The sequence below is a fragment of the Oreochromis niloticus genome, linkage group LG4 (assembly GCF_001858045.2).
Source record: "Oreochromis niloticus isolate F11D_XX linkage group LG4, O_niloticus_UMD_NMBU, whole genome shotgun sequence".
Classification (NCBI taxonomy): domain Eukaryota; kingdom Metazoa; phylum Chordata; class Actinopteri; order Cichliformes; family Cichlidae; genus Oreochromis; species Oreochromis niloticus.
This window is the reverse complement of record NC_031969.2, coordinates 35,122,942-35,142,454: the sequence shown is the minus strand read 5'-3', so window position 1 is coordinate 35,142,454 and position 19,513 is coordinate 35,122,942. Positions and strand designations below refer to the sequence as shown.

At 42.1% G+C, this 19,513-nt stretch overlaps 1 protein-coding gene across 1 annotated transcript; it reads right to left on the bottom strand.

The window, feature by feature from the left end:
* Positions 1 to 10,093: 10,093 nt before the first annotated feature.
* Positions 10,094 to 19,313, bottom strand: rdm1 (RAD52 motif containing 1). The gene is made up of 7 exons (XM_003442415.5): positions 18,795 to 19,313; positions 11,644 to 11,823; positions 11,438 to 11,566; positions 11,203 to 11,362; positions 11,022 to 11,120; positions 10,839 to 10,915; positions 10,094 to 10,746 (listed from the first exon to the last, which is right to left on the bottom strand). Exons 1-7 carry the CDS (start codon positions 18,891 to 18,893, stop codon positions 10,666 to 10,668), a joined length of 825 nt encoding a protein of 274 aa, XP_003442463.1. The 5' UTR covers positions 18,894 to 19,313; the 3' UTR covers positions 10,094 to 10,665.
* Positions 19,314 to 19,513: the final 200 nt, after the last annotated feature.

Here is a 19,513-nt window from a genome sequence, read left to right as displayed (position 1 = left end):
GCGGCTTGGGCAGTGGCTGAAGCAAAAACTCAAGTGTGGGAAAAGTTCAGAGGGGCCATGCCTCGAAGAATTCCTGGAAAAACATCAGGTGACTCAGGAGGGTAAAGGGGTACTCTACCTACACCGTGTAAAGTGCGGGCAAAGTGCTGCTGACTTTGACTGAAGACATTGTCGGGCAGTGGAAGGAATACTTCGAGGACCTTCTTAATGTCATTGCCAGAAAAGGGCGGAGTGCCCACTCCAGGTCAGGGTTGAGTTCCTGCCCCCTAGTGGAAGACTCTAAGTCTCTCAATTCAATTCAATTCAATTCAATTCAATTTAATTTATATAGCGCCAAATCACAACAAAAGTCGCCTCAAGGCGCTTTATATTGTACAGTAGATCGCACAATAATAAATACAGAAAAAAACCCAACAATCATATGACCCCCTATGAGCAAGCACTTTGGCGGCAGTGGGAAGGAAAAACTCCCTTTTAACAGGAAGAAACCTCCGGCAGAACCAGGCTCAGGGAGGGGCGGGGCCATCTGCTGCGACCGGTTGGGGTGAGAGAAGGAAGACAGGATAAAGACATGCTGTGGAAGAGAGACAGAGATTAATAACAGATATGATTCGATGCAGAGAGGTCTATTAACACATAGTGAGTGAAGAAGGTGACTGGAAAGGAAAAACTCAGTGCATCATGGGAATCCCCGGCAGCCTACGTCTATTGCAGCATAACTAAGGGAGGATTCAGGGTCACCTGGTCCAGCCCTAACTATATGCTTTAGCAAAAAGGAAAGTTTGAAGCCTAATCTTGAAAGTAGAGATAGTGTCTGTCTCCCGAATCCAAACTGGAAGCTGGTTCCACAGAAGAGGGGCCTGAAAACTGAAGGCTCTCCCTCCCATTCTACTTTTAAATACTCTAGGAACAACAAGTAGGCCTGCAGTGTGAGAGCGAAGTGCTCTAATAGAGTGATATGGTACTACAAGGTCATTAAGATAAGATGGGGCCTGATTATTTAAGACCTTGTATGTGAGGAGCAGGATTTTGAATTCAATTCTGGATTTAACAGGAAGCCAAAACAGGAGAAATCTGCTCTCTCTTTCTAGTCCCTGTCTGGACCCTTGCTGCAGCATTTTGGATTAACTGAAGATTTTTCAGGGAGTTTTTAGGACATCCTGATAATAAAGAATTACAGTAGTCCAGCCTGGAAGTGATGAATGCATGAACTAGTTTTTCAGCATCACTCTGAGACAGGATATTTCTAATTTTAGAGATGTTGCACAAATGGAAGAAAGCAGTCTTACATATTTGTTTAATATGTGCATTGAAGGACATGTCCTGGTCAAAAATGACTCCAAGGTTCCTCACAGCATTACTGGAGGCCAAGGTAATGCCATCCAGAGTAAGAATCTGCTTAGATACCATATTTCTAAGATTTTCAGGGCCGAGTACAATAACCTCAGTTTGATCTGAATTAAGAAGCAGAAAGTTAGCGGCCATCCAGGTCTTTATGTCTTTAAGACATTCCTGCAGTTTAACTAATTGGTGTGTGTTACCTGGCTTCATGGATAGATAGAGCTGCGTGTCATCTGCATAGCAGTGAAAATGTATGCTATGTCTTCTAATGATGCTGCCTAAGGGAAGCATGTATAATGTAAATAGAATTGGTCCTAGCACTGAACCCTGTGGAACACCATAATTGACCTTAGTGTGTGAAGAGGACTCTCCATTTACATGCACAAATTGGAGTCTATTAGATAGATATGATACAAACCACTGCAGTGCAGTACCTGTAATACCTACAGCATGTTCTAATCGCTCTAATAGGATATTATGATCAACAGTATCGAACGCAGCACTGAGGTCTAGCAGGACAAGCACAGAGATGAGTCCACTGTCAGAGGCCATAAGAAGATCATTTGTAACCTTCACTAAAGCTGTTTCTGTGCTGTGATGAGCTCTGAAACCTGACTGAAACTCTTCAAATAAGCCATTCCTCTGCAGATGATCTGTTAGCTGTTTGACAACTACTCTTTCAAGGATGTTTGATATGAAAGGAAGGTTGGAGATTGGCCTATAATTAGCTAAGACAGCTGGGTCTAGAGATGCTTTTTAAGTAAAGGTTTAACTACAGCCACCTTGAAGGCCTGTGGTACATAGCCGATTATTAGAGATAGGTTGATCATATTTAAGATTGAAGCATTAATTAATGGCAGGACTTCTTTGAGCAGTTTTGTAGGAATGGGGTCTAAAAGACATGTTGATGGTTTGGAGGAATTAATTATTGAAGTTAACTCAGAAAGATCAATTGGAGAAAAAGAGTCTAACTTAACATCAATGGTACTAAAAGTAGCTGTAGATAATATTACATCTGTGGGATGATTATTGGTAATTTTTTCTCTAATGATAAGAATTTTATTTGTGAAGAAGTTCATGAAGTCATTACTAGTTAACGTTAAAGGGATTGTTGGCTCAGTAGAGCTCTGACTGTTTGTCAGCCTGGCTACAGTGCTGAAGAGAAACCTGGGGTTGTTCTTATTTTCTTCAATCAGTGACGAATAGTAAGATGTTCTGGCTTTGCGGAGGGCTTTCTTATAAAGCAGCAAACTATTTCTCCAGGCTAAATGATGATCCTCTAAATTTGTGACACGCCATTTCCTCTCCAGCTTACGAGTCATCTGCTTTAGGCTACGTGTTTGAGAATTATACCACGGAGTCAGGGACTTCTGATTTGAGGCCTTAGTTTTCACAGGAGCTACAGTATCCAGAGTCGTACGTAGTGAGGAGGTAAAATTATTAACAAGATAATCGACCTCTGTTGGAGTAGCGTTCAGATAGCTGCTCTGCTCTGTGTTGGTACAGGGCATTGAAGATGATAACAGTGGGTGGATTATATTCTTAAACTTAGTTACAGCACTTTCAGAAAGACATCTACTGTGATAAAGTCTACTCTCCACTGCTGTGTAATCAATTATTGTAAATGTAAATGTTATCAGGAAATGATCAGACAGCAGAGGGTTTTCAGGAAACACTGTTAAATGTTCAGTTTCTATGCCATATGTTAAAACAAGATCTAGAGTGTGATTAAAGTGGTGGGTGGGTTCTTTTACATTTTGAGAGAAGCCAATTGAGTCTAATAACAGATTAAATGCCATGTTGAGGCTGTCATTTTTAGCATCTACATGGATGTTAAAATCACCTACAATAATTATTTTATCTGAGCTGAGCACTAAATCAGATAAAAAGTCTGAGAAATCAGAGAGAAACTCTGTGTAAGGCCCAGGTGGACGATAGATGATAACAAGTAAGACTGGTTTCTGAGTTTTACAGCTGGGGTGGACGAGGCTAAGCATCAGGCTTTCAAATGAATTAAAAGTCTGTCTTGGTCTTTCGTTGATTAATAGGCTAGTGTGAAAAATTGCTGCCACACCGCCCCCTCGGCCTGTGCTTCGAGGTTTCTGGTAGTTAGAATGACTCGGGGGTGTTGATTCATTTAAACTAACATAATCATCCTGCTGCAACCAGGTTTCTGTAAGGCAGAGTAAATCGTTTTGTTGATCAATTATTAAGTCATGTGCTAACAGAGACTTGGAGGAGAGAGACCTAATATTTAATAATCCACATTTCACTGTTTTACTCTTTGGTTCAGATGTGGATACTGTATTGTTCTTTCTTTGTGATTTTTTATGTTTAAGTTGTTTATTGCTGGTCTTTGGTGGTCTTGTTCACGAGTGACGGGAGAAGGGAGCAGGAGATCGACAGACGGATTGGTGATGAGGCTGCAGTGATGTGGACGCTGTACCGGTCTGTCGTGGTGAAGAGAGAGCTGAGTGTAAAGGCGAAGCTCTCAATTTACCGGTCGATCTACGTCCCTGCCATCACTGATGGTCACGAGCTGTGGGTAGTGACTGAAAGAACGAGATTGCGGCATCACTGGCTTTCACTGCGGAAGAGAAGAAACAGAGGAAGCAAAAGTTGGGCAAAAAGAGAAAGCATTGTAGTAATAAAGTGCCTTGAAATTAATTCTGTTATTTGTTAAGCAAGAAATTTTAGTAAACTATGTCTCTTAATTTGTGTTTCTTTATAAAGGGTCAGCATATTGCAAGAAGAGAATCACACAACTTTGGTTCAGTCCTCGGGGCAGTCCGGCCGAACTCATACCCTACTTCCTTATTTATGACTCTGCTTGGCTAGTTCAACCCTAGAGCTATATTAGGCAAGTGGTTCCCTGGTATTTAAAAAGAATCAGAACTACTAGCATCAGATCCAACACAGCCTACATCTCACAGGGGCGAAGAGCCGTTACCTTAGTGTTTGGACTCCATATGACTTTTTAATCTTGTCTGTCGATAGAGGACAAACTTGGGTTGTTAACATCGAAACTTTGGAAATGTTGTACCAGCAAGTTTTCTTGACCAACATTTTATTGTCGCTATGATTTCATATCTGCACGAGGGATGCATCAGTCCAACTGTTTCCAGTAGAGGTGGGCAGATCGATCCAAATATCGATAGTATGGATACCAACAATAGTATTGGTATCGGATTGATACAAGCAGGATTGGATCGATACTTTGCTTTTCCTTCAAGTTCATTATGTAGCCTGCTGAACTGTGTTAATTATTTCTTTGGAAAAAATAAACCTCAAACATGCACTATGAAAAATATCCAAACCATTTTGGGTGCTTTAGAGACAGAAAAATTTACATTCCAGGTCTCCAAAAACCCAGTTTCAAGACACATGAAAACCTGAAAGGTGTGTTTTGTTGTGTTAACTAATTATTGTGGAAAGCCACGATCAGCAATATAGTGGTGATTAAAATGAGAATTCATCTCATAACTCATGGCACATTACTCTCCCCCCATTAGCTGCCTGAATAAATTCTGCAATACTGGCCCTGTATTTGCTTGGTATTGGATCAATACCAAAATTTGTAGTGTGGCACAGCACTACTGTGAATGAGTGAAAGTGCGAATGTTGGATGCTTTTTTTGAAATGTCCAGGCAAATATATACAGTGTAATATTTCATTCCTGTTTTTTTCTCAGAATAAACAACGAACTAATTTTATTACATGTACATGGGGATTTTCACAGTTCAGCATCAATTATCAAAATCTGCTGGGGCGGTCCCAACAGCACACTTTGACACAGAAGTCAACAACCTTTGTCTTCTCAAAACTAGGCGCCTGCTAATGCCTCTCTATCCTCTGTCTCCCTATCTCGTGTCCTTGCTGCCCATTTTTTTGCACACTGTGTTCTCCTTTCTGTCGCCTCTGCTTCTCACATACACCTCTGACTTATCCTCCCAATTCTGTGTGTGTGCTCTATGTGTGAGTGTTTAGCAGCTTGACCTATGGCCTACTTAAATGAATAACAAATATAATGCTTTACTATCGTTAATACAACTAAATCCCTAATACTACAATAATCTATTCTTACAATATATTTACATAATAATAAAAATAATAATAATAATAATGACAATAACTTTATTTATAAAGCGCTTTCAAATAAAGTGCTGTACAGCTATTTGAAACTAAAAAGATGAATAAATAAAAGGGATGAATAGCAGTACAAGTAAAAACACAATACAAGTAAAAAACAGTAAGAATTTAAACACTAAAAGGCATAGAATTAAGACATGTAAGATAGGGTGAACAAATGTGTCTTCAACTTAAACCTCCACAGAGCATGCCTGCCTAATATTTTGAGGGAGGTTGTTCCACAAGAATGGGGCACGAAAAGAAAAAGCACGCTCTCCAACTGTCTTTTTCTGGCTCTAAGAACTTTTAGAAGGCCAGAGTCCTGAGATCAGAGAGCATGGCATGGAACATAAAGGTGTAAAAGTTCAGAGAGGTATGAAGGTGCCAATCCATTTAAAGCCTTGTAGGTGAGCAGCAGGACCTTAAAATCTGCTCAAACCTGACAAGGTAGCCAGTGAAGAGATCTCAGTACAGGGGTAATGTGCTCGAATTTCCCAGTTCTTGTTAAAATGTGAGCAGCTGCGTTTTGCACCATCTGTAGACCTCTGAAACTTTTCTTTGGAAGCCCAGAAAGAAGAGCGTTACAAAAATCAATACGTGAAGACACAAATGCATGGACAAGAACCTCTGCTGTGTCTCTTGACAAAACTTGTCTGATTTTGGCTACGTTCTTCAAATGGTAAAAGGCGGTCTTTGTTATCTCTTTTACATAAGACTCGAAGGAGAGCACCATGTCAAACCACACGCCCAAGTTTTTTACCTTCTCCCCGCAATTTATGACATCATCATCAATTTTCAAGATTAGGGATTTTGGGACAAGTGCTGAAATTTTTGTGGTCCAATGACCATCAACTCTGTCTTATCAGTATTTAGGAGCAAGAAATTATCCGATAACCAGCCCCTAATTGCAGATACACAAGATTCTAGTTTAGAGACTTCAGCACAATTTCCAATGGTTAGAGGAACATAAAACTGCAGGTCATCAGCGTAACAATGAAAAGTTACATTAAAAGAACATAAAAGAACACCAAGAGGCAGCAGATACATAACAGCAATGGTCCAAGTACGGAGCCCTGAGGGACCCCATGCCTCACTGCGCAAGTCTCGGAGAGATCATTTTTAAAACTAACAGTCTCAGATCTCCCAGACAGGTAGGATCGCAGCCATGATAAAACATATCCTGTAACTCCAATAAAATGTTCAAGCCTATCCATTAAAATACAGTGATCCACAATGTCAAACGCAGCACTTAGATCCAGCAGGACTAAAACTGAAGTGCGATCGTTGTCTGCATTTACCAGCAGATCATTTACTACCTTGACTAAAGCTGTTCCTGTGGAGTGGTTTGGAGTGGAGTGGTAGATTTATTTCACTGTTATGCAAATTGGGCTGTGGTTAGCTTCAACACTTCTGGAGGAGTAAGTCTTACCGCTCTGTGTCTGTTAGTTTGGTCACTTCACCGCAGAACCTGTTATGTTGTGAAGGCCTCAAACCCATCTGATCTCCCCACCTGTCCAAACAGCTGTTCTTAAACAGCTCCATCGGCTTCCAGTTCACCTCTGTGTCAATTTCAAGATCCTGCTTCTCACTTTCAAAGCGCTTCATAACTTCACTCCTCCATATTTACCTGATCTCCATACGTACTTTCCCCCTCGTACGCTCTTCTTCAGCTTCCCTTCTGTCTGTTCCACCTGCTCGCCTGACTACCACATGACTCAGAGCCTTAGGTTGTTCTGCCCAAGACTTTGGATGCACTTCCAGCAGATCTCCGGACCACAAACTCTCTCTCTACTTTAAAATCTCAAACCCATCTATTTAGAGTTGCAAACACCTTCTGTCTTAGTCCATTTTTACCCTGCTCAGGTTTTATACTTTTATGCTTGTTTTTGTTTTTTTGTTTTTTACCTTATGTCTAAATTTTATTTTGCCATGATTATATATTTTCTTGCTGCTATTGTTCTTGTGTTATTGTAAGGTGACCTTGAGGGTCTTAAGGCGCCTATACATAAAATGTATTATTATTATTATCATTATTATTATTATTATTATTACAGTCCAGAGCAATCCATTTTGTAAGTTTGTCCGATGTTGACTTACTAACTTTGGTCCTGAAGCCAGCCATTTCATCAAGTTTGGGCTGCCAACTAGTGATGTGTCGGTTGCGCCAGCTCTCAGAGCCGAATCTTTGAAGTGAATGACGCGAGCCGGAGCCATTTTTTTTTTTTTTTCTTTCTCTCACCCTCTCTCTCGCACTTTTTTCACTTCACTTCGCAGGTGAGCCGTGTGCTTGTGCTGAGCAGAGGGGGGAGGGGCGGTAGTTACACTAACAGAAGCACAGGAACAGAGTGGGAGGGAGAGAGAGAGAGAGAGAGCCAGGGACAACAACAAGAAACAACACCATCACATTAGAAAGGTATAGTAATTTATTTATTTATAATTTATTTATTACATTTTATGTGATGTAATAGAGACGAAGCACGTAAAAACTCCAAAAGACAACAGAAGTGCTCCATAATGCTAGGGGGCAGTGTTGAGCTTTTGTTACCTAATGGCTACACAAGCCAGCAAGTACCAACGACCGGATTTGGTGTGTGGTAGTAACAGGTAAATGAACTTTTTTTTTTAAATTATTTGAATATATATGAGTGTTTGTGTATAAATACACAAACAATACACATATGCTTTCAATTGTGTAATTTAAGTGATCTAGGTAGCTCTGTTTTGGAAGTTCAGTTAATGCTAGCAATGTGTTTTGGAGTTTTTACGTGTTTTGTCTCTATTACATCACATAAAATGTAATAAATAAATTATAAAATACAAAAACCAAATATGTACATTTCAACTTTTAACTATTTAAATTTTCAGCTTTTTCCTTTTAAACAAATTTAAAGTGAAACAACACAAAACACTGCAAACCACAGCACAATTAAATATAAATTAAAATATACAAAACAAAAAGAAGATGCACATTCTCTGTCATATGGGCCTGGGATGGTTTTTTGGGAGAGTGTTTTCCTGCTTGGAATTGCATACATAGGATTCACTGCATGAATAAACTTTCTGAATCCTTTAACATCCGCAGCTGAAAATACTTGTGGATGATTACTATACCTTTCTAATGTGATGGTGTTGTTTCTTGTTGTCGTCCTCTCTCTGCTTTGTCTCTAGGAGTCACCATATATTTTTATATAAACATATATAAATAAAACCAAGTTTTTTTACATTAGTAATTCCTTTTGTGCATATTTCTATATTGTTGTTGATAATAAATTAATTAAAGCAACAAAAGAACCTGAAGAGCCGGTTCTCTAAAAAGAGACGGAATTCCCATCACTACTGCCAACACCTTTTGTTGGTGCTGGGACTGCTAACAGCTCCCACAGTTTCTATGCTCGCTGCAACATGTTTTGCATTTACATGGTACTGTAAGGTTGAAGTGCTTCGGTGGTATGCAAACTCACTTTTTGCACAGTTTGCACAACACCACGCTTTTATGAAGACTTCCCTCAGGTAGTGTTTTCTAGTCAGTCCTAGCAACGTAGCTCTGATGTGTGCATCAGTATAATTTGTATACCAGTAAATCACGCAGTGACAAAAGGTCCCCTTTTGACTTTGCTTGGAAGGCAAAGTGTGATTAAATGTGTAATTTTTTTCAAATCAATTAATCGCAATTAACACGTTAAATTCCCACTTTTTGTGTAGATACTTACGTCATTGTGTCTAAGGAGCTTGGAAAGAAAAGCGTCTGGACTTCTTTGAGTTGCTTGAAGACGTTTCACCTCTCATCCAAGAAGCTTCTTCAGTTCTAGGGTCAAATGGTGTAGAGTCCCAGATTTAAACCCTGTGGGAGTGCCCCCCCCCCCAAAGAGGGACAAATGACCCGCTAATGATCCTCGATGTAATCACATGAGCCAAGGTGTGAAAACGGGTGTGGGTCACAATCAGCCAAGGTTTTGGGTGAGCTCATTGTGAAACCTAGCCCCACCCTATCATGTGATTTCCTGAGGTCAGATGGCCCAGGATGTGAGTGGGCGTTAAAGCGTCTGGGAAGGGATCGTTATTGTGTATTACATACATTCCCTGTGTTGGTACCTCTTAAACTTCAGTCTATTTTAATCTACATGCTGCCAACAGAGAGATGCCAAACTGTTTCACTGTTCTTGTAAAAGTGACCATAAAGATCTATTCTATTCTCTCTGAACCATCAAAGCCCACTTAGCTTCAGGACATCCACTTTCTACAGAGACTTTCTCAAACGTCTCAAAGTTCAGCTGCTTCATCACAAACAGGTCCCATATGAACATCCTTCTTCTTCCAATTTATTCAAGTCAAAGGAAAGAACCTGAGTCTCATTCGCTTTCTCCAAAGGCCACGCAGCATCCTACAGGACTGCACACACCCAGGACACCGGATGTTTAAGCTGCTGCCGTTTGGGGGGAGATTCAGGCTGTTGAAGTCTTGGACAAACAGACTCAAGCTTTTACAACAGGGCAATGCTAACAGCTGACCTGATTGGCTACCTCCCTGGACTTTTTTGGGGGGGGGTAACAACAATAACAACATTTATATTTATAACAACGGGCAATAATAATTCATGTGCAATAATAACAGTGTGCAATACACATACACTTATTCTTCATTTTATTACGTTAGTTAGTTTTATTACATTAGGTTAAGTTACTGTGTGATGTTGTGTTGTACGTAGTGTGGACAGTTTTCCAATTTCATTGTACTATTGTACTATGTATGACTGTGCAATGACAATAAAGAGTTATTGTCAGAGTTCTTTGATGGACATCCATCAGCACTGAGTCAGTGCTTTTATTTATTTCACAGTTCTTTTATCCTAATTATTAAAAAGAATCAAACTGACACAGAAACAAGAAAATTCAGTCTGGTGATTCAAAATTAAAATTCAAAACAAAACATAAATAATGAGGAAATGCTAAACTGTAACAGCTGTGTGGAAAATCATGATTCACTGCTGCAGAGAGGACGAGAGCAACACGCACAGCTGATTGGTGATGTTTCACAGCTGCGTGTGTGTGTGTGTGTGTGCCGTGAGCTTTTGGATCTCAGGATCAGTTTTCCCGTCCTCGTACAGCCGGAGCGTCGCGTTGAGGAGCGCCGTGGTTTTGTTTCTATACCTGAAAGCTTTCCTCTCAGAAACACGTCACACCCACCCACAGTCCTGATCTACGACACAGTCAGAGCCCACTCTGCATCGTCAGCCTCCTCTTCATCAGCAGGACCCTCTGTCCAGGAAAACTCGTTCACCTGACACACACACACACACACCCTGTGTGAGGGTTTAATTAAAGGCATTAACCCCCCACACCCACCCTCCCACACACAGCAGGTGAGATTACCTGCAGGACTCCTTCAGTGTCATCAGCTAAAGACTGATCAGGGGTCTGTTTCACCTCCACCATCACCTTCCCATTACCTGCACACACACACACACACACACACACACACACACACACACACAGGTGAGCAGAGTCAGTGGTGCAGGTACGGCAGTATTTAGAGTATTTAGAGTACTACAGTACCTAGAAGTATGAGCAGCACAGAGCTGAAGGCCTGAACCAGAGCCTTCTCTCTGACCAACCTCTGCAGCCTGCTGCACCTCTGCAGGAACACATCTGGACCTGAAACACACACACACACACACCTCAGACCAGAACAAACCAGGCAGCAATGTCCAAAGTGTCGCGCTCACCCCGCACTCACCTGTGCAGGTGAAGCAGTCCTCCAGCACCGCAGCTCCTCTGCTCATCTGTCCGTGATGAGGGAAGCAGAGCTGCAGCACACAGCCGAACTTCAGCCTCCTCTGACTGGCCCCTCCCCCCTCCTCCTCCTCGCCTTCTTCTTCGTTGGTGAGCTCCTTCAGCTGAAGCAGACAGACAGTTAGCCACCTGCGCTCTCACTCGCTCACCTGAATACACCGATGCAGCGCCTTTCTCACTGTGATGATGTCAGAGGTCCAGCCATTGAATCCTAGGACGTGATTGGCCAGTTCCAGACAGTGGGTGTGGCTCAGAGGTCTGCTGCTGCCAGACAGAAAGTGAGGCATCTGCTTGGAGCTCAGCTTCACCTGAAACCCACAAATACGGCCAGGTGAGCTCCAGGTAAACACGCAAAGTTCATCAAAGAGGAAGAAAATGTTGTTACCTTCAGTGGCGAGTCGTCAAGCAGCGGGCGTCCATCTGTGACGCGCTGAGCTGCAGCGGCGTGAGCTGCCGAGAAGAACTTGATGAGGGCATAAAAACCAGGAGGGTGGAGCGGAGCGTTAGGGCTCACCTTTAACAGGTACACAGGACCGAAGGACGAGAAGATAGCATGGAGCCGGGCCTGACACACACACACACACACACGATGTCAGGCAGCTGCTCAGATATTGAGCACAGGCTGCAGGATGGCGTGTAACCGTGGTTACAGGGGATGCTGTGATGATACAGTGAAAGTTCTCAGGTCTTTACCCCATAAAAGATACTAAAGATTCATAACCTACTCAAAATACTTGCACTCAGACTCTGCTTTCGGTTTCACTTCCTGCCCTTTACACTCTGCAAACCTGCAGTTTCCTGTGAAGACTTTTAGGCCCAGATTATATTCAGAGGTGAGCCTTTCAAATAATGCAATGTAATCTGCCTATAAACATTTTAAGATTATATATTCAACTCAACAGTTTAAAGTGGTTCTTACTGGACCTGTAATAAAGACTAATATGATACCAATATGTTTGAACATCTGAATGCAATATCAATAGTGTTATTAATAGAATGATAATGATGATTATAAAAATAGCAGCAAATAATAGCAGCAAAATATCCTCCTACTCCTTACAATACCCATGCAGTATCAGCTACTGCAACACTGAAGCCTTTTAACAGAAGTACTGCATGTGTACACAGTATTACTGCAGTAACCTTGATGATACAGTAATATGAGCACTGGTACTGATGGTAACTGACGTTCCATGTTCACAGAGGACTGGTGCCATCTAGTGGACATCTCAGGACACTGCACGGGACAGTCTGTACGAAATAAAGTGCAGTGACATCAACAGAGTGATTATTAAAGTGCTCTAAAAATAAAATGGTGCAATAGAAAACAGCGATCAAGTAAGAAGGAAGTCATGTGACTGTGTAGACAGATGTGATTGGTTGGAGAGCAGCAAAGGGCGGGTCCTCAGCTGGTGTTCAGTGCTGACTCTGATGACTGTTTACATTGTTCTCATAACAGGACTGGAGAGAGCAGAGGAGATGAAGAGTGCAGCAGGCTGGTGAAGAAGACCTGAGCGTGAAGAAGATGAGCAATCAGGAGCAGTGAAAAGCAGAGGCTCTGAGGCTGGAGCAGGGAACGCTGTTAAACTCGCCTACATACCGCCTCACACATGAACGCTTCATCATGCAGTAACAGATGAGTATCTGTTACTGCAGTCAATGACTGTTAAAAAGGCGCTGTTATCAAGTAAAATCCCAAAAGATTTCAGGGATGGGCTAAGCCCCCAGGGTTTCAGGATCCTAGCAGCGCCCTTGCCCTGCATCTCTGTGTTTAGGTGGACAGTCTTCATCAGCCTTCATCATCAACATCATCATGACAAACAGGCCGCTGTTTCCTTCTGATAGATTTAGTATCAGAAATATTCAGCGAGTAAAGCCATAGCCAGGGTATCGCTGTTATCTTGATTCACTAATCCCAACATGGAGCTCAGGTTATCACCTCGCTGTTAGTTCACAGTCTAACCAGTAGAGCAGGGCGATATGACCAAAAATATTTATCACGATATACATTTGAAAATTTGCGATAACGATATAACTGACGATATAATTGACACTAGACAAAATACTTTACAACTCCACAACTTTATTAGTGCAAAAAACCTCATCAATGTATTTTCACTTAAACAAGCAGCTGTTTTTTATGTGCATTAAAGTTATATAAAAATGTAACAGTGCAAATTCCTCGCTGACAGTTTAACCAAAAGGCATTTCCAGTGGAAACTGGCCGACATATCTTCAGCATAACCATGTATAATATCCACAAAACTTAAAAAGAGGTTATACACACACAATACGGTAATATTATGTTGAAGCATAGTACGTATCACTCCGCGAGGCTCCTGCCTACGATAGCCGTAATGCTCCGACAATCCATCAGGCGGTGCGGCTTCGTAGCTTAGCAAAGTCGTACTGAAACGTTTGACAGATTTTCGAGCGCCGTGTACCACATAAAATCGTTTCGAGGTCAGTAAACACAACCAGAATTCATACATAAGGCACGCGGGATTATAAGGGACACTGTCGATTTTAAGAAAAATCAAAGGATTGATTTTAAGTGCGCCGTATTTTCCAAACAACACGGTAATAACGACGCCCTGCTAGCATGCGCTACCAAAAATAGTGCTTTGTTGTGTATCTGACGGACGAAAGCCAAACCAGTTCCACACCACTTAAGTTGCAGCATTTTTACAAACCAATTCTGGTTCATCCGTTTCATTTAACGATCCACTTTCGCTCTTCTCATTCTGCGTCGCCGCCATGTGCGTATGTAAACAAAGGCACTGCGCATGCGCGTTTTACCCATATTCTATCGCGATATTTCATTTTTCTATCGTTGCCCAAAATTACACCAGTATAGGGCTTTGGAGCGTGATAATAATAATAATAATAATAATACATTTTATTTATAGGCGCCTTTCAGACCCTCAAGGTCACCTTACAGTAGCACATAAACAATACCATAAAAAACATTTAAAAAGATGTATATATAGCAAACATGGTAGATAGAATTTAGACATAAACAATCATAAAAGCAAATATAAAAACTGAGCAAGGTAAAAATGGCCTAAGACAGATCAGGTGTATGCAATTCTGAACAGATGGGTTTTGAGTAGTGATTTAAAAGAGGTGAGACAGTGTGTGGTCCGTAGAGCAAGTGGAAGTGCATTCCAAAGTCTCGGGGCAGAACAACTAAAGGCTCTGAGTCCCATGGTAGTCAGGCGAGCAGGTGGAACTGACAGAAGGGAAGCTGAAGAAAAGCGGAGTGTACGATGGGGTGAGTATGTATGGAGAAGATCGGATAGATATGGAGGAGCGAGGTTATGAAGCGCTTTGAAAGTGAGAAGCAGGATCTTGAAATTGACACGGAGGTGAACTGGGAGCCAATGGAGCTGTTTAAGAACAGGTGTTATATGTTCAGTGGATCTAGTTCTGGAAATAATACAAGCAGCTGTATTTTGAACCAACTGCAGTTTATGGAGGGATTTATGAGGTAGACCATAGAGAAGAGAGTTACAGTAATCCAGACGAGATGTGACAAGAGCATTGACAAGTATGGCGGTACTGTGTGGTGTGAGTGAGGGACGAAGACGGTTAATATTACGGAGATGAAAGTAGGAAGACCGAGTGATATTATTTATATGTGCTGTGAAGGACAGAGTGCTATCAAGGATGACACCAAGACTCGTAACCTGAGGGGAGGGTGTGACAACAGAGTTATCAATGGATAATGAAGGACTGGTTGGAACTGTAGTCAGTTTTGATCTGGTGCCTATTAAAATGAATTCTGTTTTATTGCCATTAAGTTTAAGAAAGTTGTGAGTAAACCAGACCTTGATTTCACTTAAACAGTCAGAAATGGATGTGGGTGGGAGAGTAGCTGTGGGTTTGGAGGATAGGTAGAGCTGGGTGTCATCTGCGTAGCAGTGAAACTGGATGTTATGCTTCCTAAAAATATTACCTAGGGGTAGGAGATAGATGATAAAAAGTAAAGGACCCAGGACAGAGCCTTGGGGTACACCGGAATTAACTGGAGTAGATACTGATCTGTGAGGGAGTAATTGAACAAACTGTGAGCGGCCAGAGAGATAAGAAGTAAACCAGGCGAGTACTGTACCATTGATGCCAATAGATGCTAATCTGTGAAGGAGGATGCGGTGGGACATAGTATCGAAAGCTGCTGTAAGGTCAAGGAGAATGAGGATGGATATAAGTCCAGAATCAGCTGCAAGCAGAAGATCATCATCATGATGTCACAGGGGTGGGCGTGGAAAGGATTTTGGCCCAATACGCCATTTTGGGGGTCTAGCGCAAGTGAAAAGGGAGCAAAGACACACACAACAGCCATGGTTCGTATTTGCTGTGTGGTCGGCTGCAATGCTCGATCGCACGACCGGCAAGAGAATAAGCTTGAAAATGGTTTATCTTTTCATTCTTTCCCAACCTGGAAGCAACATGAGGCAGCTCATGTAGCGGACCTTACCAAACGAAGGCGTCTAGTCTGGATAGCAGCTGTGAGACGAGCTGATATCCAGCTCTCTTCCATCTCCAAATATCTGTTGGTGCTCCAGACATTTTCATTCCGGTAAGTTCTAAATATGTTCGTATCACTCTTTATAGCCTATTAGTTTTATTTTCGATGCGCTCTGAGGTCATAGCAAATTAGTACAAACATCCTACTGAGTGATTCTGCAGAACTACCTTCTCTTTATAGAGTTTCTAATTATTTGGCATTATTGCAGCAAACCAGCCTATGAAATGGATGAAACACATCGTGACTGGGTTCCAGCGCTACACAAGGGACCTGCTTCAAACATACCACCATGCCAATCAGATTACTTCTTCCATGTGAGGCTGAAGAGATGACCCTTCTGGATAAGATGGTGAAGGTTTGCTGCATTTGGTGAACAGTGTTGTAGTAAAACCAGGGAAAATGAAACTTGCTCCTGTTAAATATTCTTAAGTCTTTTGCTGTATAAATAGTGGTATTTATTTTTCAAAACATACAGTAAATAATGTTAGTAGTGGGTGATATCATGTAAACACTGTCATGATTTTGTGTAAACATTTTGTCTTTTATAAACTATAAATGACATGGATTCTACATTGTAACTGATGTGATGTTCTATAAAGTGGTTTTAATAAAAAAAAAGAGGCAAAAATTTGTTTCTTTATTAAATTTTTGAACAGTGGTACTCAGTCAGTACATATTCAGTAAATGCAAATTATTTACATGGCAGTGCACTACAGGCATAAATCTAGACCCCTATATAAAACATTATGGCATTATAGCAGTGACAACTCCTCCACAGTAGCAGGTGGGATTTTTCTTTTTTGAGGACGGCTCCTTTTACCTTTCACTACGGATGGTCTGTTTATGTTTTGATCAAGAGCCTTTTTTTGGGCAGCTGAAGAGGAGAAGTCTATCTTATGGCCAACCTCTGACTATATCTTGGTCACATTACCCAGCAAAACCCAGTATGCAGGTTCATCTGTAACAGTCCTTGTGCCACAGATCCGCACTGTTGCTTCTACATTAAACAGAAGAGCAGTGACATGGGTGCAGGTCTCCACGACTCCGGCCATACAGGTGCAGTGGGCGGCTTCAACCTTCCCTGTGATGCTCACAGTGACCCATGGCTGCAATGCTGGTTCATTCAGTCTCTGAGAGTGCAGCACCTGAAACACACACACACAAAGTTAATTTAAAGACAAGAACTATGAGCCAAGGCCGACATAAATGTGTTTTATCTACTTTATCATAAATGTAACAGTGTTTAGAAAGTTAGCACATACATGTCATTTTTCATTTCTTTATGTGTCCATCTATAGAACGCTGCATTTTATAGTGTAAATCTGCCTGTTCTCTCTCAGAAACCTGCCTGCAGAAAATGAACCTAAAGTATGTAATGCAAGGATGTAATCACTTTAGAGATGGAGAAAGCATAAAGTGACAATTATGAATCACTTAATATGATAAGGAGGTCTGCAGGTCATTAATCAATGTATAAAATTAAAATAAAATGTATTTTTAGTGACACAAGATACAAATATTGAAGCAAGATCTATAATTAGAATTATTTATAATAAATATGAATAAATCATTGCAATTTCTTTAACCATAGAGAATAACTAAATCCTTCAGGACAATGTCACATCAATGCACTGAACTCACTATGTTATCCCTCTAACAGCCTCCACATGTTCTCACTGTAATTTCCCCTCATGAATGAATTTATGCTGCACTAATCTGAATGTTTGCAGGGAAATCAAACACATTTCACACGCAGTACTCGAGCTGACTTACCTTTGTTTGAATGACGACTTGTACGCGCTGACTCCACAGATAAGGTACGAAAATATATCAGGCTATGTCAGTAGCGGTTGGTCTTCAGGGTTTCTACTCCACGGCCGTGTTTCATACGGGTCCACATTTCCAATGCACGCTATTTTCTGCAAGTACCACTGCTTCGCCTCTGGACGCAGTCGGCCTCTATACAGTCCATTCTCTTTTGAGCTGCTTTTAAGCATCTTGTAATCGTCGTTCCAACACAGTGTGTTTGTTTTGATTCGTAGACCCCGAAAATGGTGCCGCGCTCCCACAATGCATTGCGGCATGACGTCAACTCCAAAGCCCTATTACCGTGAACGGTATGATATGGCCCAGCCCTACTAACCAGCACGCTTATGTCAAAGGGGCGGGGCTGTCTATAAAGGGGCCTTTGGTGGGTCATGTGACACTTCTTCCACAGAACTTGATTCTAAGAGTGCCACCAACCTCAGAGGTGTTATCAGACGGTGACTAGAAATCTGACAGGAAATGATCTGAAAAAGCAGAAACTGGTTTCTGGCTTCACAGCTGCACAGTAAGGCTGTATCCATAGAAACGTGAAAGCTTCCTATCCCACAGCCTGATGAAGGAGACATGGGAATCAGAGCAGAGTGGATGGACGTGATTGGTCGAGCAGGCGTGTGCTCTGCGCCCAGGAGACTCTCCGTCACTCTGACCATCACCTGTTTGACTCTGTTTCAGGTTCTGAGGTTAAATATGAACACATCTGTCTGATCTGGGGTCAGCACGTCCAGATATAAGCGCTATAGAAATACAGGCCATTTACCATTTACCATATACATGCTTACAACAACACAACGATAATAATCCACCTGACTGTGATTACTGATGCTCAGCAGGGAAACACAGAGATGTTACACACTGTTTACACACAGCGCTCTGAGGGATGTTTCAGGAATGGAGATCTGATTGGTTGGTGGGCAGCGACATCACTGATCTGCATCACTGAGGCACCAGATCAGCAGGTTTCATTAAGTCTTATTCCTGATCAGAACATTCGTCAATGCTTCCTGTGCTCGTGCTTTTATTCTGAAATGCTGTGATGTGACCTGACCTGAGTGCAGCACGCAACGACTCCTGCCTCACTCACCTGCAGCTCTTACGTCACATCCACTGATTTTACACCAGCAGCTCACGACTGACCTTCATTATTTAATACAAAATGACGTCACCGTGTGTGCACTCACGTGGATGTGCGCCTCGCCGAAGGTCGGCGGGATGTCCCACACCAGCACCGTCTTATTGCTCTCCACGGGAACCCGGAAGTCCACGACCTCCGCCTCCATCCCGGCCGCACGTGTGCTGCTCACAGTCACCTGGACTGATAACGCGCTCAGCCCGAGAGGAGCGCGCTTCCGCTGAGAGGCGGAGCCTGCCACTGCAACCAATCAGGGGACAGAGCGACGATGTTCGACGAATCAGAGCGTTCTCCCACAGAACCAATCACTGAAGTCCACCCGCTGCCGGACCTGACTCCTCTGAGGAAGAAGACACTTCTGGAAATCACATTGGTGTCATTTTAAAGATGTTTGTTCGTCACGAGTCTCACGGCTGTGATTTAACAATCCCGTCTCTGCTTTTCTATTTACGGCTGCTGTGTTGTCATAGTGATTCTCGTGGAGAGATTGTTCAATGAAGCTTTTTTGTCTGCTGGGACCGGAAGTAAGGAGCAGCAGGATGAGCGCACGTGTCTGTCGCCACTCTGCTGTGTTAATAAAGTTTCATTTCCGAGTTTCTTTCTTGCTTCATCAGTGAGCTCACCTTTTGTGACGTCACATAGAGTTTCCTGCACACCCGAAAGCGAAAACGACGATGACGTCAGCTGGGTGTTAGACAGCAGAAAACAAAACTGCAAACCAAAATAAAAGCATGATGGTTTCCAGGTAAGGTTTAAATAAAGACTGAA

Bases quoted from the DNA above. Each gene is read 5' to 3' on its own strand.
- rdm1 (XM_003442415.5), bottom strand. From the start codon at position 18,893: ATGGAGGCGGAGGTCGTGGACTTCCGGGTTCCCGTGGAGAGCAATAAG. The intron at 11,824-18,794 runs GTGAGTGCACAC...TGTGTGTGTCAG, and splicing joins TCGGCGAGGCGCACATCCAC to GCCCGGCTCCATGCTATCTT. The intron at 11,121-11,202 runs GTGAGTGCGGGG...TGTGTGTTTCAG, and splicing joins GGACTGCTTCACCTGCACAG to GTCCAGATGTGTTCCTGCAG.